At 48.4% G+C, this 25660-nt stretch overlaps 12 protein-coding genes across 12 annotated transcripts; 7 read left to right on the top strand and 5 right to left on the bottom strand.

Annotated features, from left to right (window-relative positions):
• Positions 1-166: 166 nt before the first annotated feature.
• Positions 167-1314, top strand: K444DRAFT_609411 (uncharacterized protein). The gene is made up of 4 exons (XM_024879573.1): positions 167-271; positions 349-417; positions 471-504; positions 554-1314. The coding sequence occupies exons 1-4, from the start codon at positions 251-253 to the stop codon at positions 964-966; spliced, it is 537 nt and encodes a 178-aa protein (XP_024740987.1). The 5' UTR covers positions 167-250; the 3' UTR covers positions 967-1314.
• A 360-nt stretch (positions 1315-1674) lies between these two features.
• On the top strand, positions 1675-3384 carry K444DRAFT_609409 (Aldo/keto reductase). The gene is made up of 4 exons (XM_024879572.1): positions 1675-1918; positions 2063-2290; positions 2400-2714; positions 2762-3384. The coding sequence occupies exons 1-4, from the start codon at positions 1869-1871 to the stop codon at positions 3156-3158; spliced, it is 990 nt and encodes a 329-aa protein (XP_024740986.1). The 5' UTR covers positions 1675-1868; the 3' UTR covers positions 3159-3384.
• Positions 3385-4000: 616 nt separating this feature from the next.
• K444DRAFT_641155 (uncharacterized protein) lies at positions 4001-5199 on the top strand (the record flags this gene model as incomplete). The annotated part of the gene is made up of 2 exons (XM_024884584.1): positions 4001-4502; positions 4550-5199. The coding sequence occupies 2 exons, from the start codon at positions 4001-4003 to the stop codon at positions 5197-5199; spliced, it is 1152 nt and encodes a 383-aa protein (XP_024740985.1).
• Positions 5200-5636: 437 nt separating this feature from the next.
• On the bottom strand, positions 5637-6822 carry K444DRAFT_660753 (uncharacterized protein; the record flags this gene model as incomplete). Its single annotated transcript, XM_024886504.1, has 2 exons — positions 6415-6822; positions 5637-6351 (listed from the first exon to the last, which is right to left on the bottom strand). Exons 1-2 carry the CDS (start codon positions 6681-6683, stop codon positions 5637-5639), a joined length of 984 nt encoding a protein of 327 aa, XP_024740984.1. The 5' UTR covers positions 6684-6822.
• Positions 6823-6950: 128 nt separating this feature from the next.
• K444DRAFT_609404 (uncharacterized protein) lies at positions 6951-8979 on the bottom strand. Its single transcript, XM_024879571.1, has 3 exons — positions 8752-8979; positions 8300-8696; positions 6951-8251 (listed from the first exon to the last, which is right to left on the bottom strand). Exons 1-3 carry the CDS (start codon positions 8945-8947, stop codon positions 7066-7068), a joined length of 1779 nt encoding a protein of 592 aa, XP_024740983.1. The 5' UTR covers positions 8948-8979; the 3' UTR covers positions 6951-7065.
• Positions 8980-9145: 166 nt separating this feature from the next.
• On the top strand, positions 9146-9871 carry K444DRAFT_521859 (uncharacterized protein; the record flags this gene model as incomplete). Its single annotated transcript, XM_024874156.1, has 1 exon — positions 9146-9871. The coding sequence occupies one exon, from the start codon at positions 9146-9148 to the stop codon at positions 9869-9871; it is 726 nt and encodes a 241-aa protein (XP_024740982.1).
• A 443-nt stretch (positions 9872-10314) lies between these two features.
• K444DRAFT_521869 (serine/threonine-protein kinase) lies at positions 10315-12464 on the bottom strand (the record flags this gene model as incomplete). Its single annotated transcript, XM_024874157.1, has 4 exons — positions 10315-10621; positions 10675-11148; positions 11231-11731; positions 11809-12464. 4 exons carry the CDS (start codon positions 12462-12464, stop codon positions 10315-10317), a joined length of 1938 nt encoding a protein of 645 aa, XP_024740981.1.
• Positions 12465-13577: 1113 nt separating this feature from the next.
• Positions 13578-15350, top strand: K444DRAFT_314145 (uncharacterized protein). The gene is made up of 2 exons (XM_024871825.1): positions 13578-13720; positions 13778-15350. Exon 2 carries the CDS (start codon positions 13808-13810, stop codon positions 15215-15217), a length of 1410 nt encoding a protein of 469 aa, XP_024740980.1. The 5' UTR covers positions 13578-13720; positions 13778-13807; the 3' UTR covers positions 15218-15350.
• Positions 15351-15482: 132 nt separating this feature from the next.
• Positions 15483-17072, bottom strand: K444DRAFT_626302 (mitochondrial carrier; the record flags this gene model as incomplete). Its single annotated transcript, XM_024882628.1, has 4 exons — positions 15483-16285; positions 16338-16527; positions 16763-16775; positions 16954-17072. The coding sequence occupies 4 exons, from the start codon at positions 17070-17072 to the stop codon at positions 15483-15485; spliced, it is 1125 nt and encodes a 374-aa protein (XP_024740979.1).
• K444DRAFT_609401 (uncharacterized protein) lies at positions 16941-17921 on the top strand. Its single transcript, XM_024879570.1, has 2 exons — positions 16941-17140; positions 17192-17921. Exons 1-2 carry the CDS (start codon positions 17074-17076, stop codon positions 17707-17709), a joined length of 585 nt encoding a protein of 194 aa, XP_024740978.1. The 5' UTR covers positions 16941-17073; the 3' UTR covers positions 17710-17921.
• Positions 17922-18076: 155 nt separating this feature from the next.
• Positions 18077-19031, bottom strand: K444DRAFT_583800 (uncharacterized protein). The gene is made up of 3 exons (XM_024877842.1): positions 18790-19031; positions 18571-18736; positions 18077-18520 (listed from the first exon to the last, which is right to left on the bottom strand). The coding sequence occupies exons 1-3, from the start codon at positions 18959-18961 to the stop codon at positions 18142-18144; spliced, it is 717 nt and encodes a 238-aa protein (XP_024740977.1). The 5' UTR covers positions 18962-19031; the 3' UTR covers positions 18077-18141.
• Positions 19032-24150: 5119 nt separating this feature from the next.
• On the top strand, positions 24151-25123 carry K444DRAFT_609397 (PK beta-barrel-protein domain-containing protein-like protein). The gene is made up of 2 exons (XM_024879569.1): positions 24151-24369; positions 24504-25123. Exons 1-2 carry the CDS (start codon positions 24266-24268, stop codon positions 24925-24927), a joined length of 528 nt encoding a protein of 175 aa, XP_024740976.1. The 5' UTR covers positions 24151-24265; the 3' UTR covers positions 24928-25123.
• The last annotated feature ends 537 nt before the right edge of the window (positions 25124-25660 follow it).

Below are 25660 nucleotides of genomic sequence, written 5' to 3'. Positions count from 1 at the left end.
GATTCCGCTCAACGCAGATCCACAACTTTGTGGCAATTGCAGGGATACGAGGAGAAGGCCCCGCACTACGGTGGCCCGAACAGATCACTGACAAGTGCCTGGCATGGGAATGACGTATTTAGCTCTCGAATATAAACTTTGTTGAAGTTGTTTACCTATGGACATCTTCAGCTTCTGACCATTGTCTCACACAAAACTCACAACAAAAGAAACGAAAGCCACCTTGCGGTTCCAACACTTTGACACAGTCATGGACGTCTTTTATGCATATGTAAGGAATATCCTGCCTTCCCAAAGATCCAGCCAACTGAGCTATTCCCTATTTTCAACAACCTAACCCTTTGATAGACGTACGGAACAGCAGGTTGGCTCGCCTTACAGGCAAGCCCATTGATTGTATCTCCCACCATTATTCTGGTCGGTTCCAACAATCTCTCGTATCAAAATGTCAAACTAATCACTCTCAACAGGCACTCCTGAATCCTGAAGTGAGAGATCCCAGCGGTAAGTGTGTCAGCTAGCCCTGATCTAACTTCTGGCTAACTAGACATAGATCTCGAGGAATATTTCTCGCGATCCCTAGGCATAACAATGCTAGCCGTTGGAGTACTGGTGGTGTTGTTATCTGGATCAGTACCTCTGACTTCTTCCCTGAATGCAACAACCGATGAAGAGAGCCCGAAAGCACCCTACGCCGTACCTACCTTGACAATCAGCTTCATCTACCACACAGCTATGGGATTCTACTGCTATGGAAACTATAGCAAAACCGGGCAAAGTGCCTTTGCTCTCGGTGCTCTTGGATCTGGTCTCTTGGCTTCAATTGGCCTTTGGGTTTTACTGTTTGCAAGCAGTCAGGGACACATTAGCAGGAAGACAGGGGCTGATAAAAGGACGAGTGGTTTCCCTTTCAATAACCAGGAATCTGCCTCTGCGAAGAAGAAGGAATTGAGGAAGGGGGGTTGAAGCCCACTGTGTGTGGTCGAACACCAATGAAACATCGAAATCTTTCTATTGTACAACATATCCCAGAATTTAACGGCCCTTGCGAAGAGCTCAAAAGTTTCAAAATGCTGTTCTGTTCTAGGCTGGTTTCCTAATGCTGTGAAGTCTCGAGGCTAAACAGGCACGATTGTAGATTCGATGCATGTCCGGGATTTCAGTGAAGTATACGTGGGGCAATGAGGCTACGAAAGACTTGAGAAGTTGGTTTATCCCTTCCCCTCTTGGCTGGGTATGGGAAGAACGGGGATTCTGGGTTGCTCTCCAAGGACTTGCTTATCAATAAGGGAGGTACTTGTGTCACGGGTCAGCCCCACCTGAGTCATTACGTTACTGTCTGTTAGTCAACTTTGAATTAGGGATGCTAAAATTGTAATTTAGGACTTGAATACGTAATATCGTAAAATAATCACTCCGAATTGAAGGTGATATTATCTTGCATATGAGACATAGCCAATCAGAAGCCTCCATTTGACTAGCGCGGTTTCGTGCTCCTCTCCAATAATCAAATCACTGATTTACCCTTTCCCTCGTGCCGAATTATGCACGATTTATACGCTCTTTTATGCAGTATTTTATGCATTATAATATTGGCGACTTGATTATTATATAATTGCAATAATTATAAATCGTGCATCCCTACTTTGAATTACCCTCATCGATTAATCGGACCGGACTTCAGACGCTTAAATCCGCAGGAAACACAGCGCCACAAGTTTCTTCACGCCGAGTCTCAAATATAAGAAGAGGGTTGCACATTAATTTTTCCCAATTCAGACCCCTCTGCCTATCACAAGCAAGGCTGTTTGTCGCACAGTTTCCCCATCTTTGTCAACAACCACACAACACCAACACCACATCAAAACATGCCTCAACTCATGGGAAAAGAGATTGGGCCAATTGGCTACGGTCTGATGTGAGATTATTCCCAGCTCTATTGTTCACACCACATGTCTCCAACATCTTCCTTCCGAGCTGTATTCTGGGTACTCACTTAGCCCACCCGACACCACCTTAACTCCGATCTCCATATTCAAGAAAATACTGATTTGGGATCTAGGGGGCTCACATGGAGACCGACTCCTGCACCAGAAGAGCAAGCCTTCAAGGCCATGAGGGCTTCCCTTGCTGCAGGGTGTAACTTCTGGAACGCCGGCGAGTTCTATGGAACCGAATCGTACAACTCTCTCCATCTGCTGAACAAGTATTTCACCAAGTATCCAGAAGATGCGGATAAAGTCGTTCTCTCAGTCAAAGGCGTCCTCATGAATATGCACCCGGATGGAAGGTAACCAATAATTTCTCTCAAACTGCTTATTATATGACAATGCTGAGTCACGAGTGCTCAAATTTCTGGGTTGGAGAGGATATGAGCTAGCTGACGGTTTTGAGCACAGCCCAGAGAACGTGAAGCGTTCTGTGGAGAATTCTCTGAAGATCTTGGACGGCAAGAAAAGCATTGACATCTTCGAACCAGCGAGAGTCGACAAAAACGTCCCACTTGAGGTCACGCTGAAGGCTCTGGAGGAATACGTCAAGGCTGGCAAGATCGGAGGTATCGCTCTATCTGAAGTTGGCGCTGCTACGATTCAGAAGGCCGTCAAGATCACGAAGATTGTGGCTATCGAGGTGGAACTTTCACTGTGGGCTTTGGATATTTTAAATAATGGTGTTGCGAAGGCAGCTGCTGAGCATAACATCCCTATTGTTGCGTAGGTCAAGCTATCTAAAGCCCTCCCCGATAACTGACAGGAAATAGGTACTCACCTATTGGACGAGGTATGTTGACAGGGGAGATCAAAAAACCAGATGACATCCCAGAAGGTGATCTTCGGAGAATGTTGCCGAGATTCAACAAGGAGAACTTCAACCATAACTTAGAGCTTGTCTCGGAGCTTGAGAAAACTGCAAAACAAAAGAATTGCACTCCTGCGCAATTGGCCATCAATTGGGCCAAGCAACTTTCGAAGAAGGATCGCAGTTACCCTGAGATTATCCCAATCCCTGGTGCAACGAAAGAGGAGCGTGTTCTCGAGAATGCGAAGGAGATCACGTTGAGCAATGATGAGCTTGTCGAGATCGATTCGATACTGAAGAAATTCGAGGTAAAGGGCGACAGGTATGGTGGTCCGGCGAAGTCACATATGGAGGGATGAGAATCTATTTCTCTCGAGGATCAGCAACAGTCGAGGACAGAAAATTCCAAGATAATTCGAAGTAGAGTTGCGCAACATGTGTTCAGAGAATGTGTAACGTGTTTGAGAAGTCGACATGCCCAGCGAGCTGGTTCCAATTTGCAGAACTCTCTTGATATTTCATCTTTTGCGCGATTTGGAAGATTAAAAGAAGAATAAGAAGAGGGAAACTAACAGCAACTATTGAGACACTATTCGCTGCACACAGCCCTCTTCATGGACAAGCCTGAACAAACCACCATATATCCATCTAGACAGCATAATCTAGCAAGCAACAGAATATATTATTAGCAACGACGGCTGACAGCTGGTTTCTTAAAATTAGCAGCGTTGGAGTCAACCATCACACCGTGATTTTGCAGTAGAAAATTAGATCGGAATGTGTAGCAAATACGAGAAGTCATCAGCCAGAGCCATCCATCCTTAAAGATTTCTCTGGGTAGATCACCATAGAAGACACCACCTTCGAGTACAAATTGAGAGGTAATCTTACTTCACAAATATTGGACTTTTAAAAATATATTGCAGCATGATAGACACCCTATTAGGAGGTTCAAATCTCAACTCGCGGATGATGGCAAGTTAGTAGCAGGTGTGATGCTTCTGTGGGGAGGGTATTCGCATTGATGTAGACGGTGAAGCTTTGAATCAGCGAAGAAGTTTCTCACCAATGAAGGCAGGGGCTAGACGGCAACTCCCGAGCAACTTCATAGAGCCGAAGGGACAGGACATTCAAACAAAATTCACTGCTTCCGGCCTGCGTTACAGCTAACGAAGTGAATCATTTAAATAACATCATGACCATGGCTGATTCTTCTCCCGGTGGATCTCCTCTTTCCACCCTTTCCTCTGATGCCTTCGAAGCAGAAGAGGAGCACGACGCCATAGCTGTTGAAGCTCCAATGCCTCCAGCAAAGAGACAAAAGATCGGAGATTCCTCCATGGAATCTATGCGCGCAACTCCAACTCACCATCTCGATGACGATGCCTTCTCCTCAATCGCAATATCCTCTGATACCGATGGCGAAGTGCCCAGTTCTCCCAGCAACCTCCGACCCGAAGACGATGATACACATGAGCAAGTGACAGTATGCTCCTGGACAGACTGCGACGCAGGAGATACGGGGGACATGGACAAGCTTGTTGACCATATTCATAATGAGCATATTGAGACAAGGGGCAAGAAATATACCTGCGAATGGTCGGATTGTACACGCAAGGGTATGCCGCATGCAAGTGCGTATGCTTTGAAGTCGCATATGAGAAGTCATACAAGAGAGAAACCCTTCTATTGTACCCTACCAGGCATGTCTCGTTGCAGTCCTACCTATATTCTTTACTAACTTTCATAGAATGTGACCGTGCCTTTACGCGCTCTGATGCGTTGGCCAAACATCATCGAACTGTTCACGAGACCGAAGCATTACGCCCGTCAGATCCAATTCCCAAATCTATGCAAGCATTGCACAAAACATCACGGCTAAAGGACGTGATGAAGCCGCCTCAACCTCACGCCGAAGGCCACTTTGCAGGACCTCTGAATGGTGTTGTCGATGGCAGCGACCTTAATGGCTGGACCTCATCATATTCAGAAGAACTTGGGTTCACAGCAGAGGAAGAGGCTAGGGGACCGAAAGAGTTGTGGCGACTATTACGCAGGCAATTGCATTGGGCGGAAGAAGAAACAGATTCTTTAAAGCGGCAATGTGAGATGATCGAAGAGCTACGGAAGAAAGAGTGGCTCGAGAAAGAAATTTTGCTGGACCAAACAATGAAAAATGAAATCAGCTGGCATGTCAGGAGGAGTGAGGTTTTGGCAGGCAGAGCAGAGATACCGACTGGAGACGAACTCAAAGCAGCTGCTGAACGAGCTGCTTTGAACAAAGTCCTCTCACCCCCATCTTTTGAAGGGATGTCGCCGGGTCCGAGACCAATAAAAGGTCAGCCTATTGAGGACCAACGAGAGGCAGCTGCCGTTTTAGCGTCTTTACACCAGGCGTAATGGGGAAATATACACAGGATGGGGGGTGGGCCAACGGACTGGAGTTAGACGGTGCATCCTTTGAAGACTTTGTATGTATCCTAAGATGATGGCGGAGCTTTCATGGCTGTTGCAATATCACCGGGGTTTGGAATTGCCAAGCCGTACTCAAATTCGAAATTTACCCCTTTTCGGGGTCACTCATTATATTCAATCCCCGGGCTAGTGCCTGATACGAAATTCCTCTCGACTTGATCTGCTCCTGTTCGGAAAAGAGAATTAGCATTGCAAGCTGCCTCCCACTCCAAAATGTTCCTTTCAGCTCAGCTCGCAGTCCAAACCAAAGGCAATGGGATCTCAAAACCATCAAAGATATCTGCTGAATTATACATGCCAGGCACCCGAACCACAAGTACTGTGCCAAAATTCAACAATCACCCATCCCTCAAATCCACAACCTAAACATCCACTAGCTTTCGATGGACCGCTGGCTTAGCCTCCTCTTCGCCATCAGTCTCGCCATCCTCTTCACTCTCATCCTCCCAGTTCTTCGTATCTCTTGCGGCAGCTCTCTCAATTTTAGCAGTTCCACCGTGACCAACCACAGCTTTCTCGCCAACCACCTTCCCCTCCTTCGACATCCCCCTCAGCCGAGCAATGATCTGCTCTCCTAACTCCTCGCTCTTCAAAACCCTACCGCTGTCTCTCTCCCTGACAGTAACTCTGCCACCTCGCCTCAACCTCTCACTTATTACGCCATTCACAGGCCGCAACGAACCACAACACGCACCCACTCCTCCCGCACCACCTCCAAGAACCCGCCTAGATCTCCCAATGCGACCGGGTACCCCCCCACCTCTCGCATCACTGACGAAGAAGCCCGGATTCTCCTTTCTAAACCAGATTGGCCAGTCGGATAAGCCAACCTCTTGCAGGCCGTGGACAGTCATGGGCATAATATGGCGGTAACGACACTGTTGGCCCCATTTACAGATGCCGTGTGCGCACCAGTGACGGCAGAGTTGGGTTGCTGCTTGTGAGGATGTGAAGCTGGCCGTTGGGCGAGAGGGAGCAGTGGGTGTAGCCTTTGGAGAGTGAGAGCTGGCTGTAGTGGTGAAGCCTTGGGGTGATTTTGGTGGAGGCGAGGGTTGACTTGAAATGTCAGAACGTTTGCTGGAAGAGATATGTTATTGGGTTTCTTCAAGAGTTTCTTCAAGGGTTTCTTGGCTTACTTACTCGGCTTTACCAATTGCTTCATTGGTCTTAGTCTTGCCGTCGTGTTCCGGAAGAATCTGGTAGAAGCCACCGTTGCTTCTTTGGAGTCCGAGGTTGAGCATGCCAATTGTTTCTTCCAAGTCAAGAGAGCGTGGAACGCCGACAAGTTCAATGTTGGGAGGCAGTTCGTCCACTGCAACGAGCGGGACCACTTCGCCGGTAGTACGGACGAGGAAATATCTTGGCCATGGTTTGCCTTTTTGATGAATGCGAACTGGAAGTTCTGACATCTTGATTGATAGTATGAAAGTATGATAGATCTTGTCCTTACTGTGTCTGTAACGAAAATTCGGATTTTTGAGAGCAGACTTGGCCTCAATACAAAACAGATTGTTGATGCAAGTTGAAGAGAGGAGACAAAGACCGAATACATATACATCTGACAATGCAACTCTGCTTCCTTCCATGGTTTGCTCGGGTATGTATACGAAACAGACGGACGTCTGTTTGAATCATCTGCAACAAACGGAAACTTTAAAGCGGTGGGAATGCACGTGCACAAACAATACTTGATTGATACTGAGGGCGGCTTGGTAGCCGCTGCAACAAACAGAATGAGCGGTATTGTTGTCGCAATACATACTCGTACAGGGGTATCAACGTCTAATCAATTCATCTCATCTCAATGCGAACCATTGGCTCTATACTATCAACACAGAATCCGATCTGTCTTGTTCCATCTTCAATTTCAATTTCTCTCTTCATCCATCTTCCCTTCTCTTGGGTTGTCGTACCATCTGCTTCAGCTTCCTTCACTCTGGCCCCTCCTTCATCATCGCTGTCTTCCTCGTCATCCTCGTAACCAGCAACGGGATCCCATTCTCCGGTCTCCCAAATCAAACGTATATTCATGGGAGGAATATCGAACAACTTTCTCACAATACCTTTCACCCGATAGACGTCAAACGACTTTGGAATTTCCCGCACTTTGATGATTGCCTCTTGTTGGCCAGCTTGTGTGTTCGCGGGCAAGTGAAACGTGAACTTGATCAAACGAGCTTCGAGAAAGTCGGGGTTGACGGCTCCTTCTGTTTTTCGAACAACCGTTGGAGCTCCATATTGCTTGCTAAGCTCGGTGTATCTCTTGTGCCGTGAGATCACCGTACTCTCCTCACCCTCTAGCACTTCAGCCATTTCCTTGGCAATCCTGGATAGATAGAATCCTTCGGCGTTCATTCGGTCTGTCTGGGTGATCTTGCTGAAGTTTAATGACTTCAGATCTTTGAGCCTTGCCACAGTAAGCATATATCCCTCCTCACTGCCGATGTTCTCGTTTTGCTTGGACAAGCCATTGTAATTGTAGACTGGGTTGTGGGATAGCCGAAGTTCTTCAAGCCCTGGGAATACCTGTGGGAGGTCATCGATGAAATTCCAATTAGCTATTGCATTGTAGGATAAATCGACATATCTCAGCCTCGTTCCGAAGGCGTGAAACGAGCTCAATTGATATCCCTCTTTATCAATACTCGATATCTTGTTCCCCTTCAGGTGCAATACTTCCAGAGATTCAAGTTGTCGTAGAAGAATGATGTCCCAAATCATGGTGAACTCGTTGTATTCCAACGTCAAAGACGTAATACCGTTGTGGAGAGGACAGGTCAGAGATTTATAGTAGTTGGATGATGCAGAGAGACTTGTCAATGGTGGGAACAGCATGAGTATTGACTTGACATCTTCCCAGGGAATGAGCGTATTATCCAGTTCCAGGTCTTTAATTCCGGAACTCTCAGTCGGTCCCGATCTAACGTCGCTTTTGTGCACTGAGATATCGACACCAAGGTTCTGAAGCCGATTGCCGCTGATCTCACTTTAGGTAGTGAAGAGAAACTTCAGAAGTTCAACTTACTTGAGTCTCAACTTTCTGAGCTCCACGAGGTGCTTGGAAATTTCCATAATCTGCCAAAAGTTTTCGAACAGGTTTCTGCTCAAGTCGAGTTCCACAATCTTGGGACATACTATGGATATCTCCAAATGCTTGCGTGGATCGTATTGTGCTTTGTTGATTCTCATACCGTCCACTAGAACTATTTTCAACTCATGAAGCTGACTTTGCTGCTCCCTGATCTTATCGAAGCCGACTTCTTGGACAACTTTTCCAGAGATCTCGATCTGGCCCATCGTGTCTATTCTGGAAGGATCATCAGGCGCATACTTCGCGCGTACTGCTTCGAGGAAGCTCTGTTCTTTATCTTTCACTCGAGTTGTGCGCAGAAAAGACGCCGCAGTTGGAGACGGACTTTGACCTGGGTGCAATATAAGACTACAGCGTCTTCGCTGAAGAGGGAGAGACAGACATACACTCGAAGTATCTCTTGCCTTTGTGCGATCCATCATGCTTCCCACGTGAAGGCTCATCCCATTCAACACCAAGCCACTCCCTGTCCGTGCCTTCGACCGCGCCTATGTAACGAATTGTACATAAATTCGAGTCGAAGGAGACGCGCTGGCCTATGTTATATGTGGGAGAACCGAGTGGAGGGAAAGATTGATGCATGTTGTCTATTGATTAAAGTGCTGAAAATTGACGTGATGTTTTGCAGCCTTGGTGGAAGGCTGAGGGATCTCTCAGCCGAAGTTTTTCCCAACGTCGCCAAAAGCTCTTTCCCTTAGAAGGCTCAACACCAGCCCCTTTCCAAATCACTGGGCCATCCCTACAGCATAACACTACCTTCAGGGATCCAGCTCTCTCAAAATGGATTACCAAAACCGTGCTGGTTCCAAGTTTGGCGGCGGAGGCGTGGCATCCACCTCAGCAACAAACGCCGATCGACGAGAACGTCTGCGAAAGCTCGCCCTCGAAACCATCGACCTCGACAAAGACCCCTACTTCTTCAAGAACCACGTCGGATCCTTCGAATGTCGACTCTGTCTGACAGTCCACCAGAACGATGGCTCCTACCTCGCCCACACCCAGGGCCGAAAGCATCAAACAAACCTCGCCCGTCGTGCTGCGAAGGAGCAGAAGGAAGGAAGAGCAGGTCTTGATCCTGTGACTGGTATGCCGATTGGCATGGTTGGAGCGCAAGTCAATGTCAAGAGAAATGTGGTCAAGATTGGACGACCTGGATATAAGATTACGAAGACGAGGGACCAGGTTACGAGGCAGCATGGCTTAATATTCCAGCTCCAATATCCTGAGATATCGCTAGATGTTACGCCGAAGGTCAGATTCATGAGTGCGTATGAGCAGAAAGTGGATGACCCTCCGGACAAGAACTTTCAATACATGCTTGTGGCAGCGGAACCCTATGAGACCTGTGGATTTAAGTTGCAAGCGAGGGAGATCGACCGAACGAACGACAGGTATTTCACTTGGTGGGACCCTGATCTCAAGGAATTCTGGGTTCAGGTCATGTTCAAGACGGAGAGAGAGGAGAGGTATAGTGGTGTTCCGGGCTTAGCTCCTTCAAGACGATGATGCAGAATGGATGGATTGCATGGAGTTAAAGATCACTTGCTGGGAGACATTGTATTATAGAACTCGAGGCTTCATGCATCATTGTCTTTTGATACTGGGGATCTGCCAGCTAGCAGAAAATCAGCAAATCTACGACCCACGCCTTCAAATGCAAATCAGAATCTTCCCTAAAAAAGAAACCATGCTAGAAGTCGTGATCTAGACGAAACTCTCATTATGTACCCATGTCACCACCTAGGACCACCGTCTGTGGCGAGCCAATCTTATGCCTTGGCAGGCTGCGCAAAGTGGTATCTGGTAGAAGCGGCTCGTTTGTTAAGCCATGCAATAAATAACCTACAGGTCGAAATAAGGTGAGGGGTTGTTGTGGGGGCTCATGCAATTCTAAGATCCGTGAAGAAACTAGATTTCTGGACCTCAGCTTGACATTTCCGCTTCCACATTCAGCGGTTGTTGGCGTAAGTGTCGAATCTCTTGAACGTATAGCCAATGAATGGCAAGCTCAACTCAGGGGCGTCAACTCGCGGCTGGTTACTGGCCTCTGCTGCAATTCTCATATGAGTTGCGTTGTCTGTTTGGTCGATCTCATCCGTTGGGAAGTAGGCTGTGTCAACGTTGGAGGAAAGCTTGGGCTCGAACGGTGCTCGAATCCGGCGCAATCCATCGAAGTCAACACCACGGAAGAACTTGTGTGCCTTGATCTCATCAGCGCCTCCCCGGCCCAGACGGTTCTCAGTATTGCAAACGAGGCTATAAAAGCAATTAGCTTCAAAAGGTTAAACTCTTCCTCTATATTTTCATACCTTCGAATCAAATTCTCAGCCTCGGGACCTAATTGAACATCTTCTGGGAAGTACAGGGATTGGCGCCAGTTAACGATCTTGCGATACGTATCGTGAGCATCCTCAGCACAGAACGGAGGCCATCCGACTTGGCACTCGAACATGATCGTACCCAAGCTCCACCAATCGCAATCCTGAGTATAACCATGGCCGCTGAAGATTTCTGGAGCAATGTAATCAGGAGTACCGACAGTAGAATACGCCATAACCCGACGAGACTTTCTCCAATCATTGATCACGCTTCGGTTGCTCACAGTGAGGTTTATCTGGTCAAGGTTGACAGAGTTCCGGTTAGTTGGTCGGCTGGACTTTCCTTGGAGCAGCTGTTGGTAGTAGGAATTGTCATGCAGCTTGTGAAAGCCAGTTGACAAACCGAAATCGGTGAGTTTGACATGTCCACCACGGTCGAGCAGGATGTTGTCAGGCTTGATATCACTGTAAATAATTAGCTGACCGGTTTTCCTGCATGGTGTATCGGTGGAACGTGGAAAGCTCTCTAAATTTTAAAACGACTTACCGATGAATGAAACCATACTTATGAACCGCCTCAATGGCCAGAACGATCTCAGCAATATAGAATCGTGTGATGTCCTCCGAGAAAATCTCATATTTAATGAGCATAGTCATGAGATCACCACCTGGCAAGAACTCCATCAACATGTAAAGGAAGTCCGCGTCCTGGAAGGTGGTGTAGAGCTTCACAACCCATGGACTGTCCGACTCGGCCAAGATATCACGTTCCGCACGGACATGAGCCAGTTGGTCCTTTTTGAACATCTCGCTCTTGATGAGAGACTTCATGGCGTAGACCTTTCCATCTTGCTTCTTTTGGACGAGCTTGACCTCCCCAAAAGCGCCCTTTCCGATGATTTTAAGGGTTTGATAGTTCTCCGGTGCATCTCTGGTTCGTAGGAATCGAAGATATTTGCCCTCCTGCTTTCCGGCATTTGACCACGTCTGCTCTCGTCTTGCCTGGGATTGGTTTGGGTCTGCAAGGCGCTGCTCCATCTCGCTCTGTCTGTTGGTGATGAGTGTGAGCTAGTTCATCTTTGAAACGCTGGACTCTAGATTCATATGAGAATGGATATTACTCACCTTACGTTGCGGTCTCGTGCTCTCCTAACACTATCCTTGAAGAATGCCTCTGCGAGTTGAGCACAGCGCTTCTGGTTCGTCTGAGCCAACGGTCCATATTTATCTGGATTTCTCTCCGGAGCCGGTTGGAATTCGGGCCAGTTCTGCTGTTGGGGAGCGGCGGGCATCGGGGCGTTCAAGTAGTTACTATAACTTACCTGCTGTCCTGTAGCACCAGCGGTGCGAGGTCTTTGAGAAGGGGAGGGTTGACGTGCACCACCGTAGGGAGATGCTCGACCACCAAGATTCTGATGAGAGAATTGGTGGACAAGACCATTGGTAGCGTCGTTGGGATTGGTGGGAGCTGGCCGCTGTTGATATGAAGCCTGCGGGGCTTGAGGAGCTGGGTAGTTGGAAGCAGGAGGCTGCTGAGGGTAGGAGGGCGGATATGGGTTGTTCATGAAGTAGCCAGAGGGAGCAAAGCCTGTAGAGTATGGCTGTTGCTGCTGCTGCTGAGAACTCTGAGCCTGTGCTTGTTGACCACCACCTTGTGCCTGACTCGGGAATATTGGGTTCGGGAAGGTGGATGGGGTAGTTGGATAGGTACGGTCAGGGTATGCTTGGCGGTCATTATTCAGGTTCAAATAGAACCGGTTGCCATTGTTGTTGCTGTCCATCTTGTCTGCAGATGTCGATCTCTCTCAACAGACTGCGAAAGAAAGTTCGAAGGTCAGGTCGCCGTCGCTTTCGTGCCCCAATGACTTTCCGAATTGGAGAAAAGAGAGAGCGCTTATTGTACACCGCCTTGCAGGTTGGGCTGCGAGATCGCTGGGGCTCTGACGCTCTTACACAGTCACCCAAAGTATGAGTGAGCCGCTGAGCCTGTGGAATCTGACGTTGTTTGATCAGGTAGGCAAAACGGAAGAAAGTTAACCTCAAGAGATGGCTGTTCGATCTCGCCAAAGCGCGCTACTACTAGCAGGGGTGGAAAGGGGTAAAAGCGGCGCGGCACGTCGTCTCTATTATTCACATCACCAGGCTTCGCAATGCATATCTGCTTATGCGGGAAGCGGAGCTGGATTCCCACGTGGTGGGTGATGTAAGGGGGAGGCTTTTGTGTATCACTAAAGGTATGATCTCGGAGTCTGGGCCGAGAGCTTTTTATCTGTTATCGCTGCAGTCAGTAGCTGTCATTGTTGTGCAACGGTCTTCCGGCTCTTTAGCCTAAACATGGCTTCAAGGAAGAACTTCCTAGAGATTCTTTACAGGAACTTGCCCTTTCTCTTTCCAGGTTGGGTTCATTGTGAAATACCCAGTTTCAAAACGGGAAGACACATCTTGTCTGTGCACCGGCTCCAAGCCCCTTTTTTTATCAACCGGCGGGTCTAGGCGCTTCCGTCTTCGTCTTCCAGAATCAGCCTCAATATTCCAAAGCGAGGCGTACTACCTCCATTCCCTTTCTCTGTCTCACAGAAGTAAAATACAAAGAATGTTCTATTTAGGCTTGGTTCATACCACGAGGCCCATATGCTGCATAATGACTACACGAGCAGGAAAGGCACAGCATTATGCAGGCATGCTCTGTCGCTGCGGCAGAACAGCACGCAAATGCAACTGCCTTGGAGCATGCTGGGACCCTGGTTTGACATTGATTACTACATCTGACGAACACATTCGTGAGGGACTCCTCCTACTGCTCTACCAGGATGTGTGTGGCAACACGTGACGCGGCCGCCTGGATGCCAATCTCGGGCTCGGATTCAAGCTGCTTATAAAAAATATATTTTATCAGTAGAGCGTCCCGCTCTCAAGAAGCACGAACAATATCCAAGCAAGCTGTTCCTTTCCAATTGGCGGTGTAGATGCTGCTTGACATCAAGAGGGGGCTACGCACAGTCTCTCACCGCAATGGCTGACTCTGAGCGTCCAACAGGTTCAGAGGTAAACAATCCTATTACTTGATTGTTCCTTTACCTGACAATGAATACAGAACACTGCTGCCACTGCCAAACCAGAGATAATGCCAAATGCGAAAGGAACAAAGAATCTCAAGCCACCGAACCCAATGTGGAAATACATGGGCCTTGGAGAAAACTTCCGACCAAGAGTTCCATCTCGGAATTGGATGATCTTTCTGACCATCACTGGCACGTTCACCGCAGCAGTCATATATGACAAGAGAGAAAAGAGACGAGCCCAAAGGAAATGGTGCAAGCTTGTTGAGCACATAGGAAAAGAGCCCCTTGGGCGGCAGGAAATGCCAAGGAAGCTCACTGTCTTCTTGGAAGGCCCTCCAAGTGATGGGCTTCGAGCAGCGCAAGACCACTACAAAGAATACGTCAAGCCTATTCTGGTGGCGTCAGGATTGGATTGGGACTTCATACAAGGCAGGAAAGAAGGCGACGTGAGAGCCGAGCTAGCGGAAAAGATACGAAATTCCAGGACGCCGCCCGAGCAGCGGACAGAGGAGAGTGTTGTTGAGGAAGTACGCAGGCGGAGCGGCATCAAGGAATTCGATGGAGTACGAGGTGACATTGTCATTGGACGACACACCTGGAAGGAATATGTGAGAGGTTTACACGAGGGTTGGCTAGGCCCTCTCACCGAACCACCAAAACCGAGCCAGGAGAAAACTGCCGATGAAATAAACACAACAGAAAAGCAGCTGGACTCAATCACAGAACAAACATCCGGATTATCTTCAAATTCAACAACAGAAGAAGATGCAAATTCCCCTACCAATCGAGCTCTACCTCCCACCGAGCCTGAATCCAAGCCCGAGGAAAAACCTACAAAACCTCCTCAGCCAGCACCCTTCATCACAACGTCTGAATATCAATCAGCGGCCATGCCCCCAGATCTCCCATCCGAACTCGATCCCTCTACACCTATCTCTTTCCCACACATTCTAGGATTCCTCAATACGCCAAGGCGGCTCTATCGGTTTCTCAACAGACGAGTTTTGGCAGATCAAATTGGCCGTGAAACAGCAGCCATAATCCTCGCAACATATCGGCCGTATCACTCCACAACTACACCTCTAACGGCAACATCATTCTCCTCAGATGATGCAGAGGAATCTCCCCGAAGTAAAGACCATGACACAGCACAAACAGCAGAACAACAAACGGCCCTGTTTGAAGAAGAGAAGGAATGGCACAAAAGTGTACGAGTCCGCGTTGAAGGGGAGCCGGAACGAACGTGGTTGGAGCCAGTTGTGCTGGATCCACGGATTTCGTCGAGAATGCGGAGGTTCGAGCTTACTGCAGAGGATGAAGCTAGAGCGAGGAGTATTGTGGTGCCAGAAGCAGAGGTTGAGGGCTGGATCAAAGGGGGTCTGAGAAGCTTGGGCAAGATGGGCTTACAAGCTGTTGGACTTGGGAAGAAAGAGAAGGTTTCCAGAGGAGCTGATGAGGAAGTCCTTGAGTAAAAGGCTCTGTTGTTCGAAAAACGAAATTGACGTTGTAGGCTAGTTCAGTGATACCTTTGCTGCATTAGATGGAATTTGCATTGTACAGTAGCCTGGTGTATGATGCCTGGTGTATGATCGGTAGCACCACATAGATTCCTAGATCACACAATGCAGAATAATGCCCTCTGCAATTTGAATTTAAAATTTAAAATCCTCACTGATATTCTCCACTTTGAATCAATCATCACCATGTCAACCTCACATTGCATAAGACATGGCGCTTTCATTGATCCTCCTTCTGCCTTTGGTGTTGGTCACCAAGCCAAACCTTTCCACTTTCGTACACACCAAGATAGAGACCGCTCCCCAAAGCCGTCCAAGCAGCTCTCAATGTTCCTCCGCGAAATAAGCCCTTCACTCCGCTCTCTCTCATCACTTCACGAGCCACAGTGAGTCCACTCTTCTTCGTTACCCCCTTTTTACTGACGAGCGTGTCTAACGACTGTCCTTGTTTCTGAGCCTTCTCAACCTCTTTCTTTGCTGCAGCTTCAGACCTCTCATCAGCAGCCGAGAGCATGATTCGAGTTTTGACAACATCGACCGGGGTAGTGATGACCGCTGCCAGAGACCCCGCACTCCCAGCACTAACTGCCGTGGTGAGCGCTGTTTCCAGTAGCCCTCCAGTGAATGCCCTCGACCTTTTTCGATATTGTTTGATGCTTTCCTGGAGGTGCTCAAACATCGGGAATTGCATGGCAGTGAAAGGCAGATTCCGGGCTGCAAGAGCAGTGTATCCTCTCCATAGTTGCGAAGGCTTTTGAAACTGCTTCAGTGCTTGGAGAGTTACTGATGGTTGGAAAGCAGTAGAGACCTTTGATGTTGATGCTCCAGCAGGGCGTCGTATCATTTGAGCATTTTGCTTCAATACCTCGGCCGGAGTGAGAATGAAGCATGACACCAGCTCAGCAGTTGCCGAAGCTGCACTGTGAAGGAATGGCTGTGGGACTAGTGCCGATCCATTATTTGTTGGATTGGCTTTGGAAAGCAAAACCTTGGCTGCCTCATAGGTTGTGAAGAATGCACCAGCTGAACAGTATCAGAATTAAATTGAGAATTGGAAGCTGATCAATGTACTTACAAGAAGGTATCGTAATCAAGATCACACTTCCCACGCCTTGGTAAAGACCACGAAAAAGCTGCCTTCTGTTTAATGTATTCCTGGATGCATCGTAATAGATCTTTTTATAATCTGGACTTTGGAACCGAGTCTTTAATGTGTCCAAAGGATAGACCAAAAGATCAACAGTAAAAGCTGCGAAGGCTCCAGCCTGTGGACTTCGTCAGAGTGTGATTTTCTGAAAATAAGACACGAAAGTGGCAATCTTGGGACCTCAAACAGCATCAAGGACCTAGAAAGAGTCCGCTATAGACAGTTTGCAATTCTAAGTCTTCCTCGCTGGGTTATTGAAGCTGAGGTGAGCAGGGGAGGCTTTGAGGACTGATCGGGTTGCGAAACGGGAAACATGTTGTTAGATAGAAGATCAAAAGAACGAAGTTACTTACCAGGAGAACATCGCTATGAGTAGACATTTACAAACATGATGAAGAGGATAAGAAATTGTGAACAAAGATATTGCTCAGGAGAACGTCGTCATCGAGAGCTTTATCAGCACGCTAAGATAACAAACCCCTGTCAAGGTTATGGAACTCCTTCACTTCACGTTTACCTCTTCTCTGTGCAGTCAAAAGCTAACCAACCTAAACCCCAGCTCCAGGAGCACATCCCAAAATCTCTACAAGTTACCACACTGGCGGATTTTCTCTGGAAGAAGTCCTCGCGGACAGAGGCACCCAAAGCAGCCCCGAAAGACATAATGACACAACCTCTGCCTCCGCCCTCCCTGACTCCACAATTCTGCTTTAATACTGTTGCTTTGAGAGGTATAGATGCCCAAAGCTCTCCTCCGTACACAATTAACCGGTAACCCCCAGATTTCTTACGCATTTCTCGAGGAGCAACGGACGATAGCATAACTCAGAATTTGAACGCGCTCATTCAGCCCTCGACCGCAGGCTTTGACCCCTCTTCGACCTCCACGCGGATTCCTCGAGGACCGAGATCGAAGACCATATCTTCACCCTCTTGTCGGAACTTCAAAAACCAAGTGCTATTTCCGTCCTGGCAGGTTCGATCCGACGTCTTGAATTACTGCGCATCAGTAGCGACATCTCCAGATCCGGAAGATCCAGAGTCCGTGTTGAGGCAGGCAGAAAGTGAACGGGACAGAGAAAGGGTTGTCGATGAGAGATTAGATCCATATTCGGCTAGATTCTTCCCCAGAGAGGCCAGGACGGAGAGATTAGCTACAATTATACGGCAAGAAAGAGGCGTGGAAAATATTATACGGGCAAGAAGTTGGGGATTAGTGATGGAGAGATGTGGGGAGGACTGGAGAGATTGGGAAGAGGCTCTCAATGAATGGCGAAAAGGACGAGAAAAGTCACAATGACACATGAGGATTGAAAAAGAACGATAGGACCAGGTCTCCGCTGCATTGGGTGGAGTTCATCAGCGGTCGGAACAACTGCCTTAGTGGGCACCTGTACTTCACAAGAGCAGGTCTGACACGACTGCGGTGTAAGAGTGCTGTAAGATTAGAGTCATAATTCAACTCCTAGTAAGAAGCTCAATGCCTTTCAAGTATGAAAATTAAAGAAGAGCATATTCTATTTTGAATGTTCCACTGGAACTCGATACACTGAAAGGCTTTTAGATCGTGCAACCCAGCACAACCTTCATCTGGCTGATGGAGCAAAAGAAAGGATTTGAGCATTGCAATGTCCCACTCGAACTTGTACACCAAAACGCTGTGAGCCCTGTCTCGTACGCGCAAACTTCAACTTTTTCATACTTAAGTATTTATTCATACAATGCAAACTTTCTACCTTTCGTTACCGTCATTATCAAGTACAATCTCTAGCAATTTTGGATCTCTCGCCCAGTCGATCCCGCTCCCCGCAATTGTAGCACTGGCAGTCTCCTTCATAATTCTCCATCTCTGACGGCCAGTCTTCATCTTTACTTCCAACTCATCCAGTTGCTGCCTTGCCTTAGGATCATCGATGTCCTCCTTTCTCTTCGTGTCGGCTTCCTCCGCCAATGCAAGCATCGTGGCCGCTAACTCGGCATTCTTTCGAGCAGTCACCATATGCTCACTCTCGACATTCTTCAACTCATTCCGCGTCGACAGAACTCTTGTTGATAATTCAGTCAACGTGATTGAGAGGTCATCCCGCTGCTGAATGAGTGGCGCAAGATCTCTGTTGCCTATTCAGTACAGCTATGCGTGTCCCGTGATATCTCTACTTACTGCTCTGCAATAGTAGCATTCTTGCCTCCATGTACCGCTTTCAGGATGGGATTTGCAATAAGAACACTTTCAATAACATTGTTTCTGACTTGATATGCGGCTTTGGCTGTCAGAAGCTCTTGTCTGGCCGTGGTCAGATCATCCTGGGAAACCTCCAGAGGCTCATCTGAAACCTGTAAGCCTTTGTCATAGTCTTGCTTCAAGAGTAAGGTAATTCACCCTGTGATAGCACACCTTGTGCTTTTAAAAGTGCGATATCCAGCCGAAGTTCCTCTAGTCGATCGTAGACATCTAAGATACGTTTCTCGTCTTCCGTCAACAGAGGTGGACTCTGTTTCTCCATGCCGGTCAACTCCACCCCCTCCATTTCCTCGACCAGGCTGCGAGACATGACTTCTCTGAGGTCTCGCTCAAGCACCTGATCTTCACTGGACCCCTTTCTATGATTCCCAAGGCGCGTGACATTTAGACTGGAACGCGTCGGGATCCAATTTAGCGCGATGGTTGGTGTGGCTGATATCCGGTTAGGTGTGGCTGGTTTTACCACGAGGCTTTCCGCCTTGCCAGGTGATCTTGACCACCTCATGCAACGACGCCGATTCAAACCTCTCTGCGACAAAGAACAATTCTGCAGCTTGGTGAAGCTGCAGAAAGACGCGATGGGAATGGCTCTTCAAATTTATCTGGCTCATACCGGCCAGCGTCTTCAGTCCGATCCCGGGCAATTCACATCGTGAGTTACTATCTCCATGCCTCACTGCTCCATACTGACATGGCAGCAGCCTGGATGCGTTCAAAGCCTGGGTAGCAAAACATAGCACGGTTACTGTACAGGATCACATTTCATTGACAAGCCAGGGAAAGCCGGTCAAGTTCCAAGGGCTCGGAGCGGAGGTGCGAACCACCAACCTAAGTTCGCGAGCTTATACTAATATCGAGCAGAAAGAGATATTCGTGTACGACCGCCGAATCATTCAACCGTCATCCCTTGCCTCTGCAAAACTATTCCAGTCCGAAATCACATTACCAGCCAAATACAATGTTACGAGACCGCCAGACACCATCTCGGATCAAAATGACTTACAAGCTTGGAAAGATCTATTCATGGCGCGGAGATCTTGGGCGATGAAGGTCGTGGATGATTGCGTATCCATGTCCAAAGAAACCCAGCAACGATACGCCGAACTCGAGGTTATTACGAAGGGTGTGGATGCTGCTGTAATGAATCTCGAGAAGCATACCAGGTCGTTAGACCAGAAGAATGCAGAGATCCAGAACTGGACTGCCGATGTTAAGAAGGAGCAGGAACAAGCTGGTTCGGATTGGGAGGCGTCTATAGCCCGATTACGGTCACTTCCTGCTACGAACGAAATGATCAAGTTTATTACTGGGCGTGATCCGCGAAGGAATCAGCGCAGGGCTTCCTTAGAAGATCTGGTTGAGCCAGAGGAGGTCAAAAAGGCTGGAAAACTGGCCCGAAATATCTCCACCCAACTAACTCGGAACTCTGCAGAACTGGGGACCAAAGTAGATGAAGTTTTGAAAGGGACCGATGATCTTTTCGACAAGGTGGAGAAAAGCCCCGCTAGATCAGCATTCGGACGAGCCACAGAATCTGTGCAGTTGATGCAAGACATCGAAGCTATTGGTAAAAAGGTCAGCAACGACTATGAGAATGTTCTGGGCTACTCGAATACCTCCAAGAACGTCTCACAGGCGTCCAAATCGGCACTCCACCATACGAGAAACTTCCTTCCAAACCTATCCAAGCGGAGTCTGGAGATGGATAGTCTCTTGAGGGCTGCTACGGAGCTACGAAATTCGATCGCAACCGACGCCCTAGATGCTATGCACGATATTGCTTCTTTAACTGCCATGGTCACCGATGCTAATGCACGATTTGCGGCACTTGATCTTGATGGTGATGCACTTGATGCTTTCCAATTGCTAGCAACGGTAAATACGTTACCAGTAACTTATGCTTCATTCTTAGCTGAGGCAATTCGGAGGAGGGAGTGGAACGAGAAAGTGAAATCGGACTCGTCTACGCTGGCCAATGAAATGGCCACCTTCCAGGACGAAGAAGCCAAGAGGAGAAGAAGATGGCAAAAGAGCACAGGGGCCGCCCTCTGGGGCGAAAAAGCGGAACGGAAGGTCGTTGGGCTAGAGGTCAACCTGCTTGGGGAGGAAGAAGAATGGCCTCAGGTCACGAGGCAGGATCTTGAAGAGTTGTTGGAAGTTATGCAGGCCCAAGACACAAATTCCGGGCTTGCTGCAGATGTTTCCAAGATCGTCTCGGATCTAAATAATCCCACGAAGCAACAGAGCAAGCGGGCTAAGGCATTTAAAGCGGGGAGCATACACGAGGCTGCACTGGGTCGAAGTGCTTTACTGGTACGCGGAGATGACGAGCTGATTCGTGCTCTCCAGGAAGAAAAGCAAAAGACGGAAAGCAAGTTAAAGACCGCCGAAAGCCGTGTTCGGAGACTTGAGGATCTACTCCATCGCCAAACTCAGGTCAGCAGGACCTCTACTGGGAACGTATTCCAATTACCAGGAAATCCTAGCCCGGATCTTCAGAACAACTCAAATCCGCTGGCGTCTCCACGCCTCGTAGAGGATCAGTCTCGCCGCTCATCTGTATCGTCCCGGAGGTTCTCTGCAAATCAAGGTGCTGATGAGAAGGCTTTTCAACAGAAAGTCCTTGGATTAGAGGCTGAGCTCATCGCCGAACGTGAACGTTCCTCAGGCATGGAAAAGGAGATCGCTGCTCGAGAGACAACAGCAAACGACATGAAGGCCCAGGTTGAGGAGGCGAACTCAACTAAAAAGGATCTTATGGAAAACTTTGACGCCCAGCAACGGGAGTTCATCGAGGAGCGAAAGTCCCTCGAGAGCGAGATCAAGCGACTGAAATCCAAGCTCGAAGAACTCGAGGACGAGATGGATCGATATCTAGGCTCTCGGGAGAACGAAAGAGCGACGGTAGATGAGCGAGTGCGAGTATTACAAGATGAGCTCGAGAAGGTGAGAAAAGAGACAACAGCAGAAGCTCAAAAAGCGCAAGGCCAAGTGGAATTTCTCCGAAACGAAGCTAAACTTCAGCGAGATGCAAACGAGACCTTGGAGAGGCAGATGCAGAAGGTCAAAGAGGAAAACAGAGACCTGGTTGCTCGCGCAGAGAGAGCCGAAGCAGTCGCAGAGGAGCAAACGAAGATACTACTGGATGTTCACGCCCAGCTGTCACCAAAGTCGACTATTCCAGAAGATCTCGGTACCCTCGCAGATCTACTGGCCACCCTGTTGGGAGACCTCGTTGCTGAGCTCGAATCGGTAAAGAGTCATGCTGCGATTGCGAGATCCGATCGTGATACGGCACAGAGCACCATTACTGACTTGAAGTCCGAATTGGAGAAGGTTAAAGGGAAGCTGTCCATTGAAGAGCTGGAATTACTCCAGCTCCGTGAGACATTGACCCAGGAACGAGCAAAGTTAACCGCATTAGAAGGTGAATTGGCCAACGAGCGTGGCCAGCTGAGCACTCTCAGGACCAAGATCTCAGATGGCGAGACAGGCTCCGAAGCACTTCGCACTCGTCTTGAAGAGGAAGAAAGAAAGGTCACGACGATGTCCGGGGACCTTGCTACTTCACAATCTCGAATTGGAGGTCTTGAGGAGGAACTAAGATCAACTCAAGAGAAATACCAGTCTGCTCAAGTCAAGTACGAAAAGTTGATATCAAGATTCGAGGCTCGGACTTCGCGTGCCAAGGATCTCACTCAGCGAGTCTACGCACAGAACGATCGATTATGCAGACTGCTTGAGCGCCTGAGTTATTCAGTGACACGGGAAGGCAATTCGATGGTCATCCAAAGAATACCGAAGCCAGATCGCTCAAATGCGAATGATTCTTCTGACCCAGGTTCCACCATCCGGCGGAGTATTTCAGGAGCAGTGTCCAGGAAGGCTATGGTCGACAGTGGCGATCTTGATTTACTATACTGGATGCATAATGAAGACTCGGAAGCTGAGACCGAGAAGTACGAAGCATACATGAATGCTATTGGTAGCTTCGACCTTGAAGCTTTCTGTGAGGTCATCACCAAACGGATTAAGGACATGGAGTATACAGCCAAGAAATACTCGAAGGATGCTCGCGCCTACCGAGATAAGTCTCATTTGGCTCAGAAGGAGGCGCACGAGAAGATTGCTTTCAAGAATTTCAAAGAAGGCGATCTAGCACTGTTTTTGCCAACGCGCAATCAAGCTACGGGGGCATGGGCGGCGTTCAACGTCGGCGCCCCTCACTACTTCCTGCGAGAGCAGGACTCCCACAAGCTACGAACACGGGACTGGTTGCTCGCCCGCATTCACAAGATCGAAGATCGAGTTGTTGATCTTTCGAAATCCATGTCTGGTGCTCATCTCCACCCACCATCAGATGGACGGTCATTCGGAGAGGCTAGCAATGGCGGGGACTCTTTTGAAGACGACAATCCCTTTGACCTTTCTGATGGCTTACGATGGTATCTTATTGATGCAGCGGAGGAGAAGCCCGGAGCGCCGTCAACGCCTGGTCTCGGCAAGAGCACTGTTGCAAGCGCAAATATTGATGCCACTGGTAGCATTCGTCGAAGCAAGAAATCTTCCAGCGGAGGCGTGGAAGGCATCAATAAGACTCTCAGCAAGAGTCTAGACAGCCGCAGGAGTAGCAATAACTCGAAGAAGTCGGTGCCTGCAGCGAGCACACTCATCAAAACTTCCGGATCAAATGCCGCCGATGCAAGCTCCTTGAAATCTGGTGCTACAGCACAAGGTGTTGGAGAGCCGTCTGAGGCACAGATGGTTCCTTCCGGTAGCAGGCAAGACGGAAACGGGAGTGGTGACAAAGCTTTGAGCGGGAGTGTTGATAAAACTTTGACCACAACTGGCGACAAAGTTTTGAGCGGCCCAGAGGTGCGGAACATTGATGATATACTTGGGCCCTGAACGAGCGCTGATACGGCGTGTAGAACATTGCGAAGTTAAACCCATCTCCACTGGATACGAGTCCCAGCAAGAAATCAGTTATCTGGGACAGCCTATGGTCGCTGGACCTATCTCTGGAAAGCGGGAAGAACAAGAAGTAGGATCGCTGGTTGTATATTGGTTGGGCATTATTTTGGAGTTTGACTGCGGATAGGGCTTTGGTTGGTTGGGTGCATGGGACTGAGGTGGACTCTCGATAGAGGGAGTTTCCAGGATTCTGCTTTATTCTTCGTTCTGTTGTGCTACATTCAGCATCGCGAATGATACCACTTTGCTTATCACCATAGTTTAGGTAACACATGAAAATATTGAGACAGCGGAATCCTCATTTAGTTCATCTCCTTGTTTGCCTACGTCTCCGCAGTGAGGTGTACAGTGTGGTTGGTCACAATACCGAATGGTGTTAGCACTAATTTGGACGTCTCTGCATCATGTGGGAGTGACGTGCATATCATGATTGGCCTTCTCTAGGAGGTTGCATCAAACGTGGCTCGAGTAGGGTTAAATCATGTGAAGCTGCTTCGACTGTCGATACCCACTGTACGTCAGCTTCACGAACAATCAGAGCTCTATCTTTGAGTTTCCAGCTTTTGGTAGCTTTCAAGAATAATAAACGCAGCTCACGAAGTTTTCCAAGTCAAATTATCTGAACCAGACATCGATCGCCATGTCTGTGCTCTCAGTGCAGTTGTCGACAGACCACACGTTCTACAAATCTCCTACCCAATATATCTTTCTTCTCTCAAATCAAGGCGTCCAAGGCGATATTCAGTAAGATCGCTTCTTTCCTTTAATCCATTATTTTTTTGCCATATCCGTCTAATATTGGAGCTCCTAATCAAAAATGGAATCTTTTCCTCAATCTTGGCTCAAACTATCTTGGATTTCAGAACTGATTTCCACAGCTGCGCAACAGCGCCAACCTCCTCGCCCCGACAAGTGCATATTATCGATTCCTCACTTTTCACCCACCTTGCTTCTTCGTCCTCGAAGCACCCCTCATTCGCACTCTCCCCTGGTTCATTAGGAGAGAACATCACAACCGACGGCCTCGACCTGATCTCCCTCTCCGAAGGCACGCGTCTCCATTTCGGGGACCATGAAGGACATGCCGTTGTCAAGGTGATGGGGTTGAGAAACCCAAAGAAGAGGTTGAAGGAGTGGCCAGAGGGGCTGCTTGATCGGTGTAAGTTGAAAGATAAGAAGGGGAAGACTGTGGGCAGGACGGTTGGGGTTATGGGGGTTGTGGAGCATGAGGGGTATGTCCAGTCGGGGTATACTGTTTATGTTGAGAAGCCGAAACATTTTAGGGCTTTGGGGAATGTGTAGGTCGGACGTGGTGGGTGGAGAATGAAAGAGAAGGAAGAGAGAGCGATTGGGAAAGATCGTGCGATCCAAGTTGATAATTATGCAGTTTGAGCAGTGATCTTGTACGGTTGTGAGAAAGGTCGGATTGATCAGCCGTGGAACGAGCAGCTTCCTGTTAACTTAATTGAGCTTCTAATTCAATAATTCGAGATTCGAGTAACGAAGCAGAATGCGGACGTGAACAGAAACCAGTACGAGACATGCAAGAATTCAGGCTTCGAAGGGTGGGGGTGTGGGGGTTACTGCTCCTTACCGAGACTCGCTTATGGCAGATCCCCCCCTTTTCATGATGTAGAGTTTCGGTGGTCGTGATTAGGCGTGCATTTTATTAGGCCTAGGGTCACCACTCACCGCCTAAAAGCGGCCATCCAAGCCTTACCGGAGCGTATCTCGTCCAATAATCCTGATATCCTGGTTCGAAGGGATGGAATATCAGAACTCGAAATTTGGGGGGGGGGGAGTGCTAGTTCACGTTGACGGCCCGAAACTTGTGGTATTCAGGGTACGGCCGACTGGCATGGCCGTAGCAGCTCCTAGCCACTGATTCTATCCACAAGTCTTTGACGTTCGTACTCAATCGTGATATCTCCTTGAAGGAAAGAGAAATGCACGCAAAGACTAGTTATCCAACGCTGCATATGGTGCAAGATTACGTGGTGTCCCTGGCTGGATGAGAATCTCATGTGGTTTGAAA

The sequence above is a fragment of the Hyaloscypha bicolor genome (assembly GCF_002865645.1).
Source record: "Hyaloscypha bicolor E unplaced genomic scaffold K444scaffold_44, whole genome shotgun sequence".
Classification (NCBI taxonomy): Eukaryota; Fungi; Ascomycota; class Leotiomycetes; order Helotiales; family Hyaloscyphaceae; genus Hyaloscypha; species Hyaloscypha bicolor.
The sequence above is the reverse complement of the archived record's forward strand: the minus strand, read 5'-3'. Positions and strand labels throughout refer to the sequence as shown.

Bases quoted from the DNA above. Each gene is read 5' to 3' on its own strand.
- K444DRAFT_609411 (XM_024879573.1), top strand. From the start codon at position 251: ATGGACGTCTTTTATGCATAT. The intron at 272-348 runs GTAAGGAATATC...ACCCTTTGATAG, and splicing joins TGGACGTCTTTTATGCATAT to ACGTACGGAACAGCAGGTTG. The intron at 418-470 runs GTCGGTTCCAAC...CACTCTCAACAG, and splicing joins TATCTCCCACCATTATTCTG to GCACTCCTGAATCCTGAAGT.
- K444DRAFT_609409 (XM_024879572.1), top strand. From the start codon at position 1,869: ATGCCTCAACTCATGGGAAAAGAGATTGGGCCAATTGGCTACGGTCTG. The intron at 1,919-2,062 runs GTGAGATTATTC...TTTGGGATCTAG, and splicing joins CCAATTGGCTACGGTCTGAT to GGGGCTCACATGGAGACCGA. The intron at 2,291-2,399 runs GTAACCAATAAT...TTTTGAGCACAG, and splicing joins AATATGCACCCGGATGGAAG to CCCAGAGAACGTGAAGCGTT.
- K444DRAFT_609404 (XM_024879571.1), bottom strand. From the start codon at position 8,947: ATGCATCAATCTTTCCCTCCACTCGGTTCTCCCACATATAACATAGGC. The intron at 8,697-8,751 runs GTATGTCTGTCT...TATTGCACCCAG, and splicing joins AGGCAAGAGATACTTCGAGT to GTCAAAGTCCGTCTCCAACT. The intron at 8,252-8,299 runs GTAAGTTGAACT...AAGTGAGATCAG, and splicing joins CTCAGAAAGTTGAGACTCAA to CGGCAATCGGCTTCAGAACC.
- K444DRAFT_314145 (XM_024871825.1), top strand. From the start codon at position 13,808: ATGCCAAATGCGAAAGGAACAAAGAATCTCAAGCCACCGAACCCAATG.
- K444DRAFT_609401 (XM_024879570.1), top strand. From the start codon at position 17,074: ATGACACAACCTCTGCCTCCGCCCTCCCTGACTCCACAATTCTGCTTT. The intron at 17,141-17,191 runs GTATAGATGCCC...GGTAACCCCCAG, and splicing joins TAATACTGTTGCTTTGAGAG to ATTTCTTACGCATTTCTCGA.
- K444DRAFT_583800 (XM_024877842.1), bottom strand. From the start codon at position 18,961: ATGTCTCGCAGCCTGGTCGAGGAAATGGAGGGGGTGGAGTTGACCGGC. The intron at 18,737-18,789 runs GTGAATTACCTT...TACAGGTTTCAG, and splicing joins ACAAGGTGTGCTATCACAGG to ATGAGCCTCTGGAGGTTTCC. The intron at 18,521-18,570 runs GTAAGTAGAGAT...AATAGGCAACAG, and splicing joins AATGCTACTATTGCAGAGCA to AGATCTTGCGCCACTCATTC.
- K444DRAFT_609397 (XM_024879569.1), top strand. From the start codon at position 24,266: ATGTCTGTGCTCTCAGTGCAGTTGTCGACAGACCACACGTTCTACAAA. The intron at 24,370-24,503 runs GTAAGATCGCTT...TGATTTCCACAG, and splicing joins GGCGTCCAAGGCGATATTCA to CTGCGCAACAGCGCCAACCT.